Source organism: Chiloscyllium punctatum, chromosome 10 (assembly GCF_047496795.1).
Source record: "Chiloscyllium punctatum isolate Juve2018m chromosome 10, sChiPun1.3, whole genome shotgun sequence".
NCBI classification, from domain to species: domain Eukaryota; kingdom Metazoa; phylum Chordata; class Chondrichthyes; order Orectolobiformes; family Hemiscylliidae; genus Chiloscyllium; species Chiloscyllium punctatum.
Window position 1 is genome coordinate 32,091,369 of NC_092748.1, and position 18,065 is coordinate 32,109,433.

Sequence of the window (18,065 nt, forward strand, 5' to 3'; positions counted from 1 at the left end):
AACATTTAATAAATACTGGGATGTACCTTTGAAGTGTCAAAACCACAAGGCTGTTGAGCAAGACCAGGCAAGTGGGATTAGTCTGCATGGCTACTTAGATTAGATTACCTACAGTGTGGAAACAGGCCCTTTGGCCCAACCAGTCCACACCAATCCTCCGAAGCGCAACCCACCCAGACCCATTCCCCTACATTTATCCCTTCACCTAACACTACGGGCATTTTAGTATGGCCAATTCACCTAACCTGCACATTTTTGGACTGTGGGAGAAAACCGGAGCACCCGGAGGAAACCCACGCAGACACGGGGAGAATGTGCAAACTCCACACAGACAGTCGCCTGAGGTGGGAATTGAACCTGGGTCTCTGGCACTGTGAGGCAGCAGTGCTAACCACTGAGCCACCGTGCCACCCACTTGCTGGCTGGTGGAGACTGTTCTTGTATGGGTTCATCTGTCTGGCAAAGTCAACCCAGTCTTCATGGTTGTTCTTCAAACAGTATTTATTAACAGTGTATCCATGAAGATATTACAGCAGGTATCTTTGCCTGGCACTGTTCTAGTTCCGGTCTTCTTGTAGAGTCTTTATCGCATGACTGCTGGAGGTCACTGACTGGAGGTCAGAGTCTCATTGACATGGTCATTAAACTCTCTCACTGCATGGACAGAATGGGCCAAATGTCCTGCTTCCACACAGTTAAATTTCGAGTTCTTTACATCTTGAGGCCAGCCACATGCATTGGCTTGAGGATCACGTTGGCCATTAAATCAGAATTCCAAGTTACAGCTCGGCTCTCTACTCCCAGACAGTCTGGAGTGGTGTTGGAATATTATATCTTCCGACTCAGAAGTAGATACATTGCCACTGCATCAAAGTAACTCTCCAAGATGAAATGTTTTCAGTGCTTGAAACGAAACACTCAGAATCAGATACTGGTGGCAATTGTACATCTAGTGAAGTAGGGAGTAAGAATCATATTGGACTCAAAACAGTAACCCCGTTTCTCTCTCCACACATGCTGCCATACCTGCTGAGTTTCTCCATTACTTTCTGTTTTTATTTCCTACTTTCAGCATTCACAGTATTTTGCTTTTATGCTAGAAAGATAAGAATCTCTTTGTGCTTCAACCTCAAAGTCAGTATTCTGCTCAACCATTCAGAATGATTCTATTTCTCACATTCACTATTCTGTAGTTGTCTGAATTAATGTTATTAATGGTTTAGTACTTAGCACTGCCGGCTCGCAGGGACCCGGGTTGATTCCGCCCTTGGGCAGCTATCTGTGTGGAGTTTGCATGTCCTCCCTATGCCTGCGTAGGTTTTCTCTGGCTGCTCTGGTTTCCTCCAATAGTCCAAAGGTGCCCGGGTAGGTAGATTGGCCTTGCTAAATTATGTCTGGAGAATTGTAGGTTAGGTGGACTAGCTATGGGAAATACAGGGATAGGACGAGTCTGGATGTAATGATCTTTGGAGAGTCGGTGTGGACTTTGATGAGCTGAATGGCCTGCTTTCATGCTGTAGGGGTTCTAGATTCTGCAGGGGTTCTACAGCTGCTGGAGCACAGCTACAAAATGGCATAATGTGATCAGTAGCAATGCTTACTAATTTTGCTGCAATTAGATTACAAATGGTAATTCACATGAATCAATGCAGAAAGAGAAAGGCTTCTCAGCAACTTAAGAAGGATGGATGATTGCCATGTCAGTAAACTAATGGCTCTTTACTATCTTGTACTTTTCAGGTAAATTTTATCTTGTTTGTAAATATTGTTCGGGTTCTGGCTACCAAGCTTCGTGAAACAAATGCTGGGCGATATGATGCAAGAAAACAGTACAGGTAACTTCCTGTATCAACCCATTGTTAAATCTGGATGAACTTTGATTGATTTCAGTATAGGAAGATGTTCAGTCAGTTGAGTCTGGGCCAATTTTAACCAACAGCAATCCAGTTAGCCTTGTTCCTGTGCTCTATTCCCATATCCCTGCAATATTTTCTCCTTCAAGTATTCACCTAATAACTTTTTGAAGCTGTGACTGAATTTATTTCCATTGCTGCAGTTGGCAGTGCATTTCAATCATAACCAGTCTTTGGTTAAATTGTCTCCTCACTTTGTTGCAGTCCTTTGCCAAACATCTTAAATCTCGTGTTGTAGCATCTTCAGTCATCGGAAACTGGGCTGAAATTTATCAGAAATTGGCTTCATGAATGATTTTTCTCCATGAGCTCTATTGTGTTTCCTCACGCTGTCCTCCACAGCTTGCCTCATTAGCTATGCATCCCATCTCTATGGTATCCGACTCATGCTACCTTCATTTCAGTAATGGCAGAATTACTCATCATTGCTGAGGCCTTCATACTTAACGTTCTCCTTGACAGCTGTCATGACAAGGTGCTGGAATCCATTGTTAAGGGTATTATTGGTATTTAGAAAATTGTATGTGATCAGGCTCAGACAACATGACATTGTGAAAGGCAAATCATCTTTCATTAGGTATTTTTTGACCTTTATTCAAGGTCCTTTATTCATGGTGAATAAAGGAGAACTAATAAATGTGGTGTACTTGGATTTCCAAAAGGCATTTGTGAAAGTGCCATATCAAAGGTTGCTGCGCAAGATGAAAGGGGTGAAAGGGGAAACATGCTTGCATGAATGAAACATTGATTAGTTAAACAGGAAGGATAGAGTAAGGTTAACGGGTCCTTTTTTGGGGATTGGTAAACTGTAACTAATGAATTACCACAGGGATCAATGCTGGATCTTATTTACAGTCTAAATAAATCATTTGAATGAGGGGTTTAAGTATTAGACAGCTAAATTTGCTGATGACACCAAGATGGATAGGAAATTAATTCATCAAGAGAGTAAGCAAAAGGGGTATAGGCAGGTTACATAGTAGGCAAAAATATTGGCAGATGAAGTACAATGTAGATAAATGTGGATTTGCCCAATTTGCTGAAAGGATAGAAAAACAGTGTACTGTTTAAATAGAGTGAGACTGCAGGACTCTATGGTACAGAGGGATCTAGTTATCCTGGTACATGAATCACGTGGAAAGTGATTAGGAATGTCAAATGGAGTGTTGTCATTTACTCTCAGAAAAATTAAATGTAAGGAGAAGGAAATGTTGCTTCTGTTATTCAGAGCTTAATATTCTGGAGTATTATATAGTTTCATCTCTTTATTTGAAAAAAAAACTTAAGAAAATTTACAAGATTCATTTCAAGGATGAAGGACTTATTTCATGAAGGTTGTACAGACTGCATGTAGATCCAATATAGTTGGAAGAGTAAGAGGTGGTCATATTGATACATAGAGCGAATGGTTAGAGTGGCTGTTGGGAAGATGTTTCCATTTGTATAGGAGATAAAAACTAGGGGAAATAGTTTAAGAATATGATGTACCCTCTTTTAATACAAAGTTGAGGGGATTTTGCTTTTATCTCAAAAGATCATTAGAGTGTGGACATCTATTGACTGAAATGTATGAGATACGTGAATGAAAGAAAAGTTAGCTCTGTTCATCAAAATTATAGTTTGGAACTTTGTAGTGCGGTCAGAATGCATTCTCAACTTGCTGATATAAAGCCATCAGAGGAATCGTAATTGGAGGGCAGATTAGCTTAGACTGATTTTGGGACAATATTGACTGAAATAGGGGAGCAGGTTGCACTTCTGTCCTCTTGAGAGAAGCGCATATGAAGCCAACATAGAAAGTGAGATAGGTGATCAATTTTTTAAGTAATGTTTTTATTAATAAATCCAGACAATATAAATGTCGTCGGTGCTGTGCTGTGAAAAAACTTCAGCTGATACTAATGTTGTGGCACCATGTGGAACCAAATTTGGAATCCTGAGATACAGTGTTCTTTTTAAACGACTGAATTAACGTCAGTTCACTGGGTTCTGGAGCAAAAGTCAAAAAGAGTCAAAACTGGGTTTAGCGTCTTCTTGCAATAAAAAGAAATGAAAAGATCAGTGTTCATTAAAAATAAATATAAGGATGATTGCACAGGAAGAAAGGAGTTTACTGTGGCTCATTTAGATAGGCCCAACCATGAATAAAATGACGTTTATTAAATTTCAAACAAAAACTCTTTTATTCATAAAAGTTCTTAAATGGGGAAGGTTAAGTTGTTTAATTGTATTTTAATTTGTTTTTACATTTATTTATTATTTGATGTATGGTACATGCCCTTTTTTCTTCTTTCTTCATTGCATAAATCTGTGAACCTAAGCTCAATTTTATTCGCTTTCTTTTTATTTTGCTCTTTATTTTAAGTCCCTTCCTCGAGCAGATATTTTGTTGGCGTTCTTTAGCATTATTCTCTCTAATGGGATTATTGATTAATAACATATTAATAATTATGAATTAATCATTTTTCAAAGTCCGCACCATAACAACTCAAAAAATTCTCTCATTTTAGGAATTTATTTAAAAACACTTGTGGTGTTCCTGTGTTTTGTAGCATTTTCTGCACCCTAGGTTTCTCACACTTTGGGCTAGAATTTTCTGCAAAGCATGACAGCATTTCTTCTGTGCTCTCCATTATGAATGTGAAAATTGAACAACAATATCTGGTAATCAAGAGATGTGGATAGGGAATCACCAAAAACCAATAATCGATTCATACCTGTCTGCTGTTAACTTTACAAAAATGACTTCTCGCCTCCCCGAGATTTTCACGTAGATGTTCCGAAGCAGATTAATTACCTGGAATGCTCACTAGTTGGAAGAGTATATATTTTTTTCGAGTGTGCTGATTTAAATGGGGGAAGACCTGGCCCCAATTTGTTCAGATAGGCAAAGTTAGGAGAGTAGTTGGAGAGTTGAATTTGAAATTGGCAGCACTGGCTTCAAATCAGCATTGTATTCATCAGGTTACTCTGCATAAGACTAGTGATCAATGGGTGCACACTCATGCTTCCCCTTGCTATTAGAAGTAACTCTGCACATTTCTGACTATTTTCTGAGCCTTTTGCACCACATGTTGATTTCAGGCTATACATGATCAATTTGACTAAACTGATCTCAAAATCCTAAAGGAATGGAAGCTTATCTTAAACCCAAGCTAAATCCAATGAAGCACAACAATTTGTGAAATCTTTCTCAGGCCTTGATGAGTTGCACGCAATGATTTAATTGAGCAACCTTGCATTCCTGAAATCTGTGTGTGTGTGTATAGAAAATGGTGTCAGAAATGTGTTCAGTCACTTCTGACAGGAAAGGGGAGGCATGTGCATAGATCTGATGACCACTAGTCGCAGACATAGCAAACTCTACCAAACCCCAGTATCTCATAGCATAATCCATTTAGTTACTTTGGTGAAGGTGGCTCACACCCACCTTCTCAAGTGCAATTAGCTATGGGCTATACACATTAGCCTTGCCATTGAAGCCCACATCCTTGTGGAGTTGAAAAACAAATAGAAAAGGAGGATGCCTGTCATGTCCGAGCAGTTTCTTTAAAAGAGCTTTCAAATTCTGTGAAAAAAATCACATGAACTCTGCTTTCCCTCCACAAGAGGCTACCAGTCATGCTGGGTCTCTGGAGCAATTTCTGTTTTTGTTTCAGATTTCCAGTATCTGCAGTCGTTAATTTTGTCACAAAAAGTGAAGGCCTTGGGGTCAGCACTAGGATTAGCAAGGAGGGTTTTGGGTGAAACTTGAATTTGGGATGAGGAGTTTGATATGATAACGCTGAATGGAACAGAGGAAGGTGCTTTAAGGAGCACGATAAAGCAGAAGGTAAAAGGAAATAGGTTGAGGTTGTATTTGGCAATAATAGCTATGCCACCATCTCAGTGCTTAAGGTGAGACCAATAGTTGATGTAACAGGCAATAACTGAACCTCTTTGAGGCAGAAGAAATCACCAGCTGTGACCTGTGCTATGACAATGTAATGAGCCACTGTTAAACCATGGACAGCAAAGAAAACAAATTTATTGACAAAGAAAACAAATATTCTAGCGAGATGTGGAGAAGGACAATGATTACAGTCCCACTACCAGGATCAAGGTGGCAACAGACTGATTTTCAAGTAATATTGCAATCATTTTATTAATGACAGCTATAATTTCTCTTTTTAAGAAAACTAGCCAAGTCCACCTTAGTGCTTGTGCTCGTGTTTGGAGTGCACTACATTGTATTTGTTGGTGTGCCACACACGTTCACTGGATTAGCATGGGAAATACGGATGCATTTTGAACTATTCTTCAACTCATTTCAGGTGAGGTTATTAATATCTTTTTATTAGACCAAACTAATAAGTGGTGAGTTATTGAGCTCCTGTCCTAGCTCAGTTAGATTATCGATCAGTAAAAGTACAGTAGCTGACCTCAGTGCATTTTTGTTGCTGAAGGAGATTTTTAAGATCTTGCATTTAACAGAATAACTTTAATGGAGAAAAGTATCTAAGTGTTTGCAGAGATTTAAAACAAAAATTAGTAATCAGATTTGTTTGTACATACCTTTATAAATCATGGGATTAGGTTACACTTATTCCAAATCAAGCAATGCAAATTTACAATATTCAATGTAGTCACAAAACTGGAGCAGAGCACAGAATGTTTTTCCCTAATTTCCACATCTTCAATTTATCATTGTAAATACACATGAATGAGTAACTGACCAATACTTACTGCACGATAAAATAAAGCTATCGTTTCACTTCAGATGTGAATAAGAATGAAATTGAATTCAAATCTGTGTTAATTCTAATACAAAGCATCTAAGTATATTATATACTGGAAAGCCTTCCTGCCATTTGTGTGTATAAATGTGAAAATACATTCAGACAATATTGTACTGATATGCATTTCCAATTATAGCTCATAGGATCATGATTCTCAGGGCAAAAGAAATTTTCAGCAATACTCATGAACTCATTTTTTCAAAAAGCTATTACTTCTTTCAACACTATACATGTAGATTCCAGAAGTTGCTTGATGGCAGAGGAATAATGAATGTAAACCGCATGACCTTAAGATATAGAAGCAGAATTAGGCCATTCGGCCCATTGATTCTGCGCAACCATTTGATCTTGACTGATATTTTTCTCAACCCCACTGCTCCTGGCTTCTCCTGTAACCCTCGACTCCTTTACTAATTGGTTTTGCCACTATTACTAACAAAAACCCAGATCTATAAAGTTATCACATGGATATTCCCATTAGTTGACCGGGAGAAAAATGACTAAGACAAAATAAATAATGTCTTTTAACATTTTTGTTGGTTGGAAAATTGCAGAAAGGAAAAACATGATGTTTGACTGTCTGGATCATTTGTAGCTGGGGAAAGAGGTAGTGGGTGAATGAGGGAGAATGTTTGGAGGGATAGGAAGTAATGAAATTGAAAACTCCAGTGATATGTACAACCAGACTTATCAATTCAGTCCAAATATCATGTCCACCATACCATTCCTCATTCTCCTGTTTTGAAAACGGATCCTCAAAAATCTTGAACCCTACCTTTCATGGTTTACAAAGTTATAAATTACACAACACCAGGTTATAGTCCAATAGGTTTATTTGGAAGCTCTACCTTTCGGAGCGCTGCTCCTGCATCGGATAGTTGTGGGACAGTGCACCGAAAGCTAGTGCTTCCAAATAAACCTGTTGGACTATAACCTAGTGTTATGTAATTTTTAACTTTGTCCACCCCAGTCCAACACTGGCTCCTCCAAATCTTTCCTGGTTTAAGCAGACGAAGGAATTTCAGATGTACATTAATGAACTGGTTTTCAATTGGAAGTGTATGATTTTCAGGATTGTGTTTTGAGATGGAAACCACGCCTTTTCCTGAAAGTGAAACAGATGTCAACCAAATCTAATCTTACCTTAGGGGTATTGCAGTAGGCCCAACCTCACTGTCCTGCAAGAAAAGTCAAAGAGATAGTGAAATGCAATGGTTTAGTCTTTCCCGGCTTTGTAGCTTCTTCGCTTGGGTGAGAAAGTCAGAGTAGATTAACAACTGGAGCCAGCAACTGAAAGAACAGTGCAGGACACCATTAGACAATAATAGATTTTAAGAGACTCTGGCACATCAGGCAGATGACCTCCTCATTTCCTCAAAAGAGCATTCTTTTTGAGAAAATAGTGTGCATTTGCCATGTACGTTGCTGGTGCATCTGAAATTGATGCAGTACTATGCTATAGATATACCCACTCCCAAGACATTCACATGCACTATTTCCTACTGCCACAAGCCTGCTGTTTCATCCTCTGCACTGAGGTACTAACTCTAAGACAAGAAATGGCTGATTGGCCCTGTGCAGTGAATTGTGTAATTGATGAGATGCAAATATATTCAAATTAGACTGATGGTGAGAATTTGACCTTTGCATGTAAGGAGGGTTGGAGTTTTTCTCAACAGGGAAAATCGGGTGTTTGGATTCTTACCCTATTAAGTCACAGTGCTCACCATTGTCCTAGCCTCCCTGGGGAGAAAGTATTATGTCCAAAGTTTTCCTGATGGGATGAAAATTCACTTAAGACAATACGGCTCAATCAGAAAAATTATTTACAATAGGGATCAGGAAATTACACCTGACATTGATGAGGTGCTAACAGAGAGCAATGTGATCTTTCAGCAAATGATAAAAATAGTCATCATACAGGAAGGGAGAAGATAAAATATTTTATTTTCATTATGTCATCTCAAAATGTTGTTTTTGTTCAACACATACTGATATTAAGAAATTTTTAAAAATATGCAACTTCCTCTGAAAGTATTAGTCATATATATTTTGATTGTGTTTACACTAGCAACAAATGCGTAATCTTCCAAATCTCAGATGTTGATATTTGATAAGTCATGCTGTATTCTGGGAATTTATGTCTGTATATTATTGTATATTTTAATGTATAAGTTTTGTTTTATTTAAATGGAGAGGGTATAATATATTTTAACATCTGGAATTTGATTACATTCTCTCCACTACTGCCCTCACAGTTGAAAATAAAATTAGTACAACAAAAGCTGCTTGCATTTGTACACAGTGGCTGTACTCAGACCCAACAAGAATTAAATGTATTGGCAGACAAAAGCTCTGTACATGGATGTTGATTGTTGCCTTCATGGAAAATGTCAGTGAAAATTATATATGCTGCTTTGAGACATGTAAAGTCATCATTTGTCACAGAAATGGGAGATATACAGTAAGTAGAAAGTACTGTTTCTGGACTGTACTACATTAGAGAAAAGACTGCAGAAACATACCCAGTATTGTGTTCAGATTGCTTTTATCTAGTCTGAATATATCAGTTAATAATCTAATTTTATGTTCAAATATGCTATTTGTTTCACTCAACGTGGACAAATGACTTACTCTGTGTACTATTCTGTAGCAATCTTATAAATGTGCTCATGATTACAAACAGGGGAAGTTTTCCATTTATGTCCTATATACCAAACAAAATTCATAATTTTGGAGCCTTGAGACATGCTCTGAACGGGCCATAGAGATTGAGGAACCTTTAGTTGGGATTTCCTAGGAATATGCTTGCAATTCACTGCCTCACATTCACCAGAAATGTAGCATTTGGAATTGAAGTAGATCAATTGCTCCTTGACATTGTTATTCCATTCAATTAGATCAAGCCTTATTGGATGCCATTTCTTGTGTCTATTTTTCCAATTTGTGAATATTATACAAACATTTCAACTTGAGGATTTATAAGCAAGTTTCACAAGTAGAACTGTAGCAGTCTTCATATTTGGGAAATATATCCCAAATCAGATATGCACTGGATACCCTTGTCTAAAAGCAGGTAGAGAACGACAATTGTCCTAGCTTTCATAGTATCTTAGGGGGACAGAATTCTGAATTTCCACTGGAGTGAGAAGCAATTCCTGATTTTGATCCTGAATGTACTACTTCCAATTTTCAGGTTTATTTCTCCCTATCCACATTAATGCGAATGATTAGGGTTTATTCCTTAAGGAAATAATGCTTGAGCAGGAGGATCTAATAAGAAAAAAGCCTTAGTTGAAGCCTTTTTTGCAGAGCATTCCAGAATTGATAGTCTGCTACTTCACTTGTCAAATAAGAAAGTGCACCAGTTTAAATTTATCTGTTTTCTCGATGTTCTCATGCAGAAATTTCTGCAATTCTCATTTGATAGAAATTTTCAATCAGTAGAAAGACAAAAAGTACCATAGGGCGTAGCATTTTATTGTCTTGCGAAAATATAAAACTATCATAATACCAAAGCAATGACTGTGCATAGTTCAGATTTCCATAAATCTTGTTTTAAAATTGGATTTTTAAATTACTTTGCTTTTTAATTTCTGATTGCCTTATCCATGTCACATATTTTATATCTTTCCAAATATATCTGTTCCTTTCAGGGATTCTTTGTTGCGATTATCTACTGTTTCTGTAATGGAGAGGTAAGCCATTCTCTTACTTTGAAAAATTACCAACCAAGATTGAATTGCTCATATATTTTACAGCAGAAATTCTTAGTTTCCCCACACCTACGCTTACAATGAAACCATCAAAGGTTCAACTTGCCTGACAATGTGCTTGAGCTTCACAAAACAGTCAGAAGAATAAGACCATCTCGTTCTAGCTTTTATCATTTGAAGTGACATTCCAGGGGATATTTGGCATAAATAGAACAGAAAGTTAGGAAGTTGCAACACAATGCCTGAAGTTACAGAGAGACATATTTAAGGACTGGAATATTTGAAAATTGCTGTGTGCAAAAATCCAGGAAATGGGTTTCGTGAACTGCAGAGATGAGAGTAGAGAGTAAGAATGAAAGCTTAGGTGCACAACAAAGCTCAAGGCTGGTCTAAAAGCAGTAAAGATATTTAAGACAGGAGTTAAAATGAAATCAGCGAAGAGATTGCAACTCATGGTGGCTTGAAACCAAAGCTGCAGAAAGGCTGAAAGATATACCTTATTAAATCTCAACAGCAGAAATTTTACTGCTAAAGTAATTCAAATGATCACAAAATGACTAAGGATCATATGGCCTTCCATCTAGGAAGTGTCTTGCACCTTTCATTTAAACGTTTCCAAGGATTTCAGATTATTGTCTCACGTTCTACGCAAAAAGTATGTGGATCGCTGTGTGAGGAACCATTCCAAAACTTACTTCTTACGTTTATAATTAGTTCCAACTATCGTGATTTGACCTGAAATATATTCTGTACTTAAAATGCTATATACATTTATAAGAATAAAATTATCCTTTTTCTGGAATTTAATGAGACACAAATAAACCTGAAGCTCAAAAGGGCAAAGGCTTTACCTACCATAAAAGACAGCCATAGGCGGCAGTAGGCACAAGACAACAGAAAACAATTTAAAAAAACATATAAAATGCAAGAAAATCCCCGTAGATTCTGGTAAATTGAAATGATACAAAGAATATCAAAGCATGGCAGTAAGATAAGAGCTATAATAATGTAAAATGTAAAGAAATGCACAAAGGATATCAAAATCAATACCAAAGGTGACAATTATATGAAGTCAAATAGGATGTTCAAGAGCAACATGATCCCCTTGGAAGCTGGCAACAGTGATATTAGTCCGAATCATCTGATCTAAATCAGAAACCCTACTTCTGATACCGATCAGACAAAATGTACTTACTTGCCTCACTACAAATTCTCCATAGGCCCTGCTTGTCTTCCTGAGTATTTCTAGTACTTCATTTTTATTTCAGATTTCCATAATTTGTCTCAGTAACACAAGTCTATGGTTGTATTCAATGGAGTTTTAAAAGTTAAGATGTGATTTGATTGAAGCTTTTGAGACATTAAGGAATACAGATTGGGGTGCCTGGAGAATATCCCTCTCTGTTGCTTGGGAAATTTTAGCTGGAGGATTCTGCCATTTTATGAGTGAAGTTTAGAACCTCCCCTGAAATAGTAAAATACTATTGATACTGAAAATATGAAATTAAGGCAAAATGCTTGAAAAACCCAGCAGGTCAGGCAGTACCAATGGAGAGAGAAGCACAGTTAATGTTTCACGTCAAGAACCTTTTTGCAGTTATATGAAGTTAGGTCAGAGATCTACAATAAACTCATTAAATGGCAGAAGAGGCTAAATGGGTTAAGAGTTCCACTCCTGTTCCTATGTACATTTTATTATCTTACACAGCTGTTAAATTGCTGAGTTATTAATTTTAAGTCTATTTCTCAGGCAACTCCTTTCAATTCTGGAAGCGTACAATTTTCTTGTCTTTTTCTCCTAACTGAATCTGATAATCATGGAATGAGTCCAGTGGCTCTTCTCTGAGTTGGTCACAATATTCATCTCCTTGGTGACTGTGTCCAATGTGTGGTCTACCCAGAGTATGGCACTGTTTCAGTGTGACTTCTGCAGAACTCTCTATTATATGTATAAATTCAACATAATCTGTTTACGTCAATGATTGTGACTCCACCATGATTAGACACTTTGAATTTTGAAAGTATCTAAACCTCAAGATTTTTAAAAATATATTATTAGCTCATCCACCGCCAGTCATGAAGTCTTTACATTTTTCTTTTGTCTGCTGCTACATGTCATGCTCTGCCCATGTCTTTCTCACTTTGCAGGTGTTGAATAATGCAGTGCACCCCAATTCAAATGTCCTTCACAGGTTTGTACTATAGGTGAATTTAATCAAAGAACAAAGAACAATGCATCACAGGAACAGGCTCTTCAGCCCACCAAGCCTGTGCCGATTCATAATCCTTATTTGGACCCACTACTTATTCCCATATGCCGTTTCTATCCCTCTGTTTGCCTCCCATTCATGTCTCTAAGATATGCCTTAAACATTGCTAATGTGCCTGCTTCCACCACCTCTGCTGATAGTGCATTCCAGGCACCCACCACCCTCTATGTGATAAACTTTCCCTGCACTTCTCCCTTAAACTTTACTCCACACACCTTAAACTTGTGCCTTCTTGTAGTTGACCTTTCCACCCTAGGAAAAAAAGCTTCAGGTTATCCACTCTATCCATGCCTTTCATAATTTTGTAGAAAGCCATCAGGTCACCCCTTAGCCTCTGTCTTTCCAGGGAAAACAATCTAAGTTCATGCACTCTCTTCTCATACTTAAAACCCTCCAGACCAGGCAACATCCTGGTAAACCTCTGCACCCTCTCCACAGCATCCACATCCTTCTGGTAGTGTGACAACCAGAACTACACACAATATTCAAAATGTGGTCTCAATGAAGTTTTACACAGCTGTAACATAACTTGCCAATTTTTTACATTTTATGCCCCAGACGATGAAGGCAAGTTTTCTATCTTGACTGGCTTATTCACCAGTTTCAGGGATCTGTGGACCTGTATGCCCAGATACCTCTGTATGTCAATGCGCCTAACGGTTCTGCCATTTACAGTATAATTCACATCTGAATTTAATCTCCCAAAATGCATTACCTTGCATTTGTCCGGATTAAACTTCATTTATCATTTCTCTGCCGAAATCTGCAATCTATCTATATCCTACTGTATCCTTCTCACTATCTGCAACTCCACCAATTTTTGTGTCATCTCCAAACTTACTAACCAGACCACCTATATTTTCCTCCAGATCATTTATGTATTTTACAAACAACAAAGGTCCCGGCACTGATCCCTGCAGAACTAGGTACTGATCTCCTTTCCAAAAAGTACCCTTCCAGCACTACTCTCTGTTTTCTATCACCAAGCCAGTTCTGTATCCATCAAACCAGCATAGGCCAGATCCCATGAGACTCTAGCTTTTGTACCAGCCTGCCTTTTGTACCTTATTGACTGCCTTACTAAAGTCCATTTAGACAATATCCATTGCCCTTTCCTCATCAATCATTCTTGTCAACTCCTCAAACAATTCAGCCAAGTTGATGACATATGTCCTTCCTCACACATACCTAGGGATAGGTGCCACCTAGGTTTGCTGCCTATCATGAACAAGTCCATTCTCTTCCAAATGTGAATAAATCCTGTCTAGCAGTGCCTTCTCCAACAGCTTCCCCACCACTGATGTCAGGCTAACCAGCCTATGGCTGCCTGGATTATCTCTGTTTCCCTTCTTAAACAGAGCAATAAAATTGGCATTCTCCAGTCCTCTGGAACTTTGCCCGAGGGCAAAGAGGATACAAAGGTATCTGCTAAGGCCCCAGCTATTTCTTGCCTTGCCTCCCACACTTTCCAGATCCTATCTGGCCTGGTTTCTTGTCTACCTTAATGACTTCAAGACACCCAATCCTTCCTCCTTCATTATGTTGACCTGCCTGCAAATTTTCAGACACCTTTCTCTAATCTCAACATCCCTCATGTCCCTTTCTTTGGTGAATACCAGCATAAAGTATTCATTAAGGATCTCACCCATTTCCTCTAGCTCCACACACAACCTCCCTGCTTTATCCTTGAGTGGGCCTACTCTTTCCCTACCTACTCTTTTTCTCTGAATATACGTACAAAATGCCTTGGGATTCTCCTTAACATTGCTGGCCAAGGACATTTCATGGCTCCTTTTAACCCTCTTAACTCCCCATTTGAGATCCTTCCTACTTTCTCTATATTCTACAAGGATTTAATCTATTTTTAGTTGTCCAGACATTTGGTATGCTTTTGTTTTGACTGTGTTGATAATTTCCCCAGTCCTGCCATTCCTGATTTTCATTTTCACAGGAACACACCTGTCCTGAATGCTTATCAACTGGTCTTTAAAAGATTCCCACATGTCAGATATGGATTTGCCTCAAATAGCAGCTCCCAATCCACATTCTCCAATTCTCACCTAATTTGGTTATAGTTGGCCTTCCCTCAAGTTAATACCTTCATCAGAAGTCCTCTCTCATTGTTAATCATAAGTAACAAAAAACGTATGGAATTACGATTGCCATTCCGAAAATGCTCCCCCACTGAAACTTTGATCACCTGGCTGGGCTCATTTATCAATATCAGGTCCAGTATGGCCCCCTCTCTCGTTGAACTATCCTCATGCTGTTTCAAAAACTCCTCCTGGACACACCTAACAAATTGTTCCCCATCCAAACCCACAGCACTAAGGGAGTGTGTGTGTGTCCGTGTGTGTGTGTGTGTGTGTCCGTATGTGTGTGTCTCTCTCTACATGGTTCTTCCTCTATCTCCCGCTTGCACATGGAAGGTTTGTAGTACAATCCCAGCATTGTGAATGCACCCTTCCTATTCCTGTGCTCTACCCATAATGCTTCACTGCAAGATCTCTCCAGGGTGTCATCCCTCAGCACTACTGTGATATGCTCCTAACCGCTAATGCAGATCTCCACCTCTTTTGCTTCCAAAATGAATTAAGTTTCTGAACCCAGATCCTGGATATAAATTGAAATCAGTACAAGTACAAATAACTTGTGTAATGATTCTGTGATGCATTCATCTCAATGTTACCACATAACTGCATTATAAAATCAACATTCTTACAACTGTATCCAGATTATTGAAAGCTTTTTGTGCCTTTTATAGAGATTTTGAAGTTTTTCCAAATTACTATGATTGAAGGCTCCCATGTGCAATTAAAAAGTAGGAATTGATTTGGTTTTAATATTATTGAATATTATCTATTTAACTAAAGGTTCAAACTGAAATCAAAAAGACATGGACAAGGTGGCACCTTTCACTAGACTGGAATGGGAAGGCGAGCTGTGGGACTTACCGATATGCCTCAGCATTAACCAACCTGACCAACAGTACTGCCAGTCAGGCACAGGTCAATGCACGCACATCGTTATTAACTCGAAAATTTCTTAAGAATGAGGTTAAACAGGAAAACAGCCATCTGACTCTACCTGGGTATGTAAGAAGCAACTCTGATCCAGAGAGCTTACAGCCATCTATTCCTGAAGAACTCAATGAAAATGAGGAAAACCTTGATGATGTAATTTATCTTAAAGAATCATCAAAGGCTGTTCTCGAGGCAAACATTGAACATGAAGAAGCAGTTTAAAAGGACAATAAGGCTATAATGAAGTGAACATTTGCTCCATTGAAATTCTTGTACAAGAAATCTGTGTTCTTTGTGATGAATCAAAAGACTCGGATCCCAGGAACTTTGCATTCTAGCACTGCCACACTGTTCATTTATTTTTATTCACCTATGAAAACTCTGTGGTCTATTAAGAATGTCAATACATATTGATTACTGTACAGTTCAAATTGTGTCTAATTAATATCTTGCCATACTGTATCTGACATGAACTGGGCTGCTTCTGATTTGTGTGGGAGACCAAAGTTAGATTTCAAGATCCAGCCCTTTGCCCTGTATTTTGTAAAATAAAAACACAGATCCAAAGGCAATGAGTTTGGATCCTGGTGGAAATACAAATGCAGCTTCTTCATGAGAGCATTCTCTGGTTGAGAAAGAGATATTTTCATCTGAGAATTCCTAAGAAGTAAATGTTAGAAAGTAACGTCAGCATGCAGTCCTTTTCTGTTGGTATCATCTGCCGGATGTGCCCAGAATTTTCGCTGCATCTTTTCTGGGGGGTAACTCGAGGATTCATGGAGGTTGGTATGGGGCTTGCATTTGTTGCAACTTGGGGTTTGCAGCACCAATGGCTTGATTTGCTAATTTAAAGGCAGACTCTGCCAGAAGCTAAGGCTGCTTGACAGACCGCGTAATGCAGCTGAACATCTCTCTATTCATCCCCATCTCATCTGTGACCTTAGATGAGCTGGAAAATGAACCATCTTTGACCCCTGGGCTGATTGCAATTTGCTTCTGCTCACATGACCCACCAGATGTTGATCCCCAAGCCTATTTGGATCCTGGGTGCAGGTAGTTGAAGTAGAGCAAGTAGAGCAAGTGTCTGTTTTAACTTGCCCTATTTTAAATCATTCCACTTTACGATGGGGTCAGATTTTGCTGGAACTGTCAAGAGTTTCACTCCAGTGATGGTCTAATGCAGGATCACATGACAAGATTTTCACCTTTCGGAATGGCCTCTCCCACATTCGCACATCGACCCTCCTTCCCCTCACTGATCCGTCCTCTCTCCCCTGCTGATGCTTGCTCTGTCTCACTGCCTCCTCTCCTCCCTTCTATCCTCCAACCAACCGACCCACCCTCTTACCAGCCATCCCATCTGACAATCTCTTTCACCACCAACCCACACAGCCTCACTCCCTGATCATTCAAACCCCCCTTAACTTTACCAGCTGCTACTGATGTTCTCTCTAGCCACCTTTTCCAGCCAGCAATTTACCTCCATCCTGCAGCCCTGCAAAATTCTAAACTGGGATCGCTCTGAAAATGCTCTTCCTGCCCCTCGCTGCTCATCTCCCAAGCTAACACTCACAGCGAAGTTTCAGGAGAGGGAAGAGCTGAGAATGGGCCTGGAGGGTTGTTGGTGCAAAGTGGGCTGCAATTGCTGTTTCTTTTTTGCTGAGCACAATCAGGAATGAATGGGAGGGTCAGCGTGTGAGACAGATAGAAAGCATATAGAACAAATTGGTATATTTCCTTTTATATTTTTTAATTTTTAAAAACAAAAATAATCATCAAGGAATTCAGCCATGTGAAATATTTCAACTTACAGGCTATACTATGTTTTTCTGATTAGAAAGATCCTACAGACCTCACTTTAGCTTGTAAATTAGTTATGATGGAAAAATTGGATTCACTTAAAGTCATTTCACTTAAAGTTGCGCCTTTCAGGAAGACTATAATCTTTGGTAGGGACTTACCCTGTCTGAGCATCATTATCACGTGGCACAGGATCCCCATCTTCAGTTGAATTCTTGCATTCTCGCATCCTCCTTGGGCTGCCACGGAAGACAGTCCTTGAGTTTCTGAAAGCAGGAACTCAGAAGCGAGGTGAGATGGGGTGGAAAACAGGAGGCCTGAAGGTCACTCATTATGCCATCTAATGGGATAGAAGGCTGCTTGGCGTTGAGACAAGTTACCAGACAGGAGAATGCTACCATCCTCCAAGTTGTCCGTGATGTCAGATTCCACCAGCCCCATCACAGTCAATCCCAAGAAGCGAAGAGCTCAGATGATATGGGCATCCTTGTATCCAACTGCTTTTCTTCCAATCTTGATCATTAAGAGACATTTGAAGGCAGAATATCAGTGGTTGTGTGGTGCT

The 18,065-nt window shown here is 39.0% G+C and overlaps 1 protein-coding gene across 1 annotated transcript in view; it reads left to right on the top strand.

Annotated features, from left to right (window-relative positions):
* pth2ra (parathyroid hormone 2 receptor a) overlaps positions 1-16,228 on the top strand; it is a 94,889-nt gene extending 78,661 nt beyond the window's left edge. Inside the window, exons 10-13 of the mRNA XM_072578318.1 lie at positions 1,741-1,835; positions 6,088-6,226; positions 10,348-10,389; positions 15,551-16,228. Coding sequence (XP_072434419.1) covers positions 1,741-1,835; positions 6,088-6,226; positions 10,348-10,389; positions 15,551-15,922 — 648 coding nt within the window. The 3' untranslated portion in view covers positions 15,923-16,228. The remainder of the gene's footprint in view (positions 1-1,740; positions 1,836-6,087; positions 6,227-10,347; positions 10,390-15,550) is intronic.
* The last annotated feature ends 1,837 nt before the right edge of the window (positions 16,229-18,065 follow it).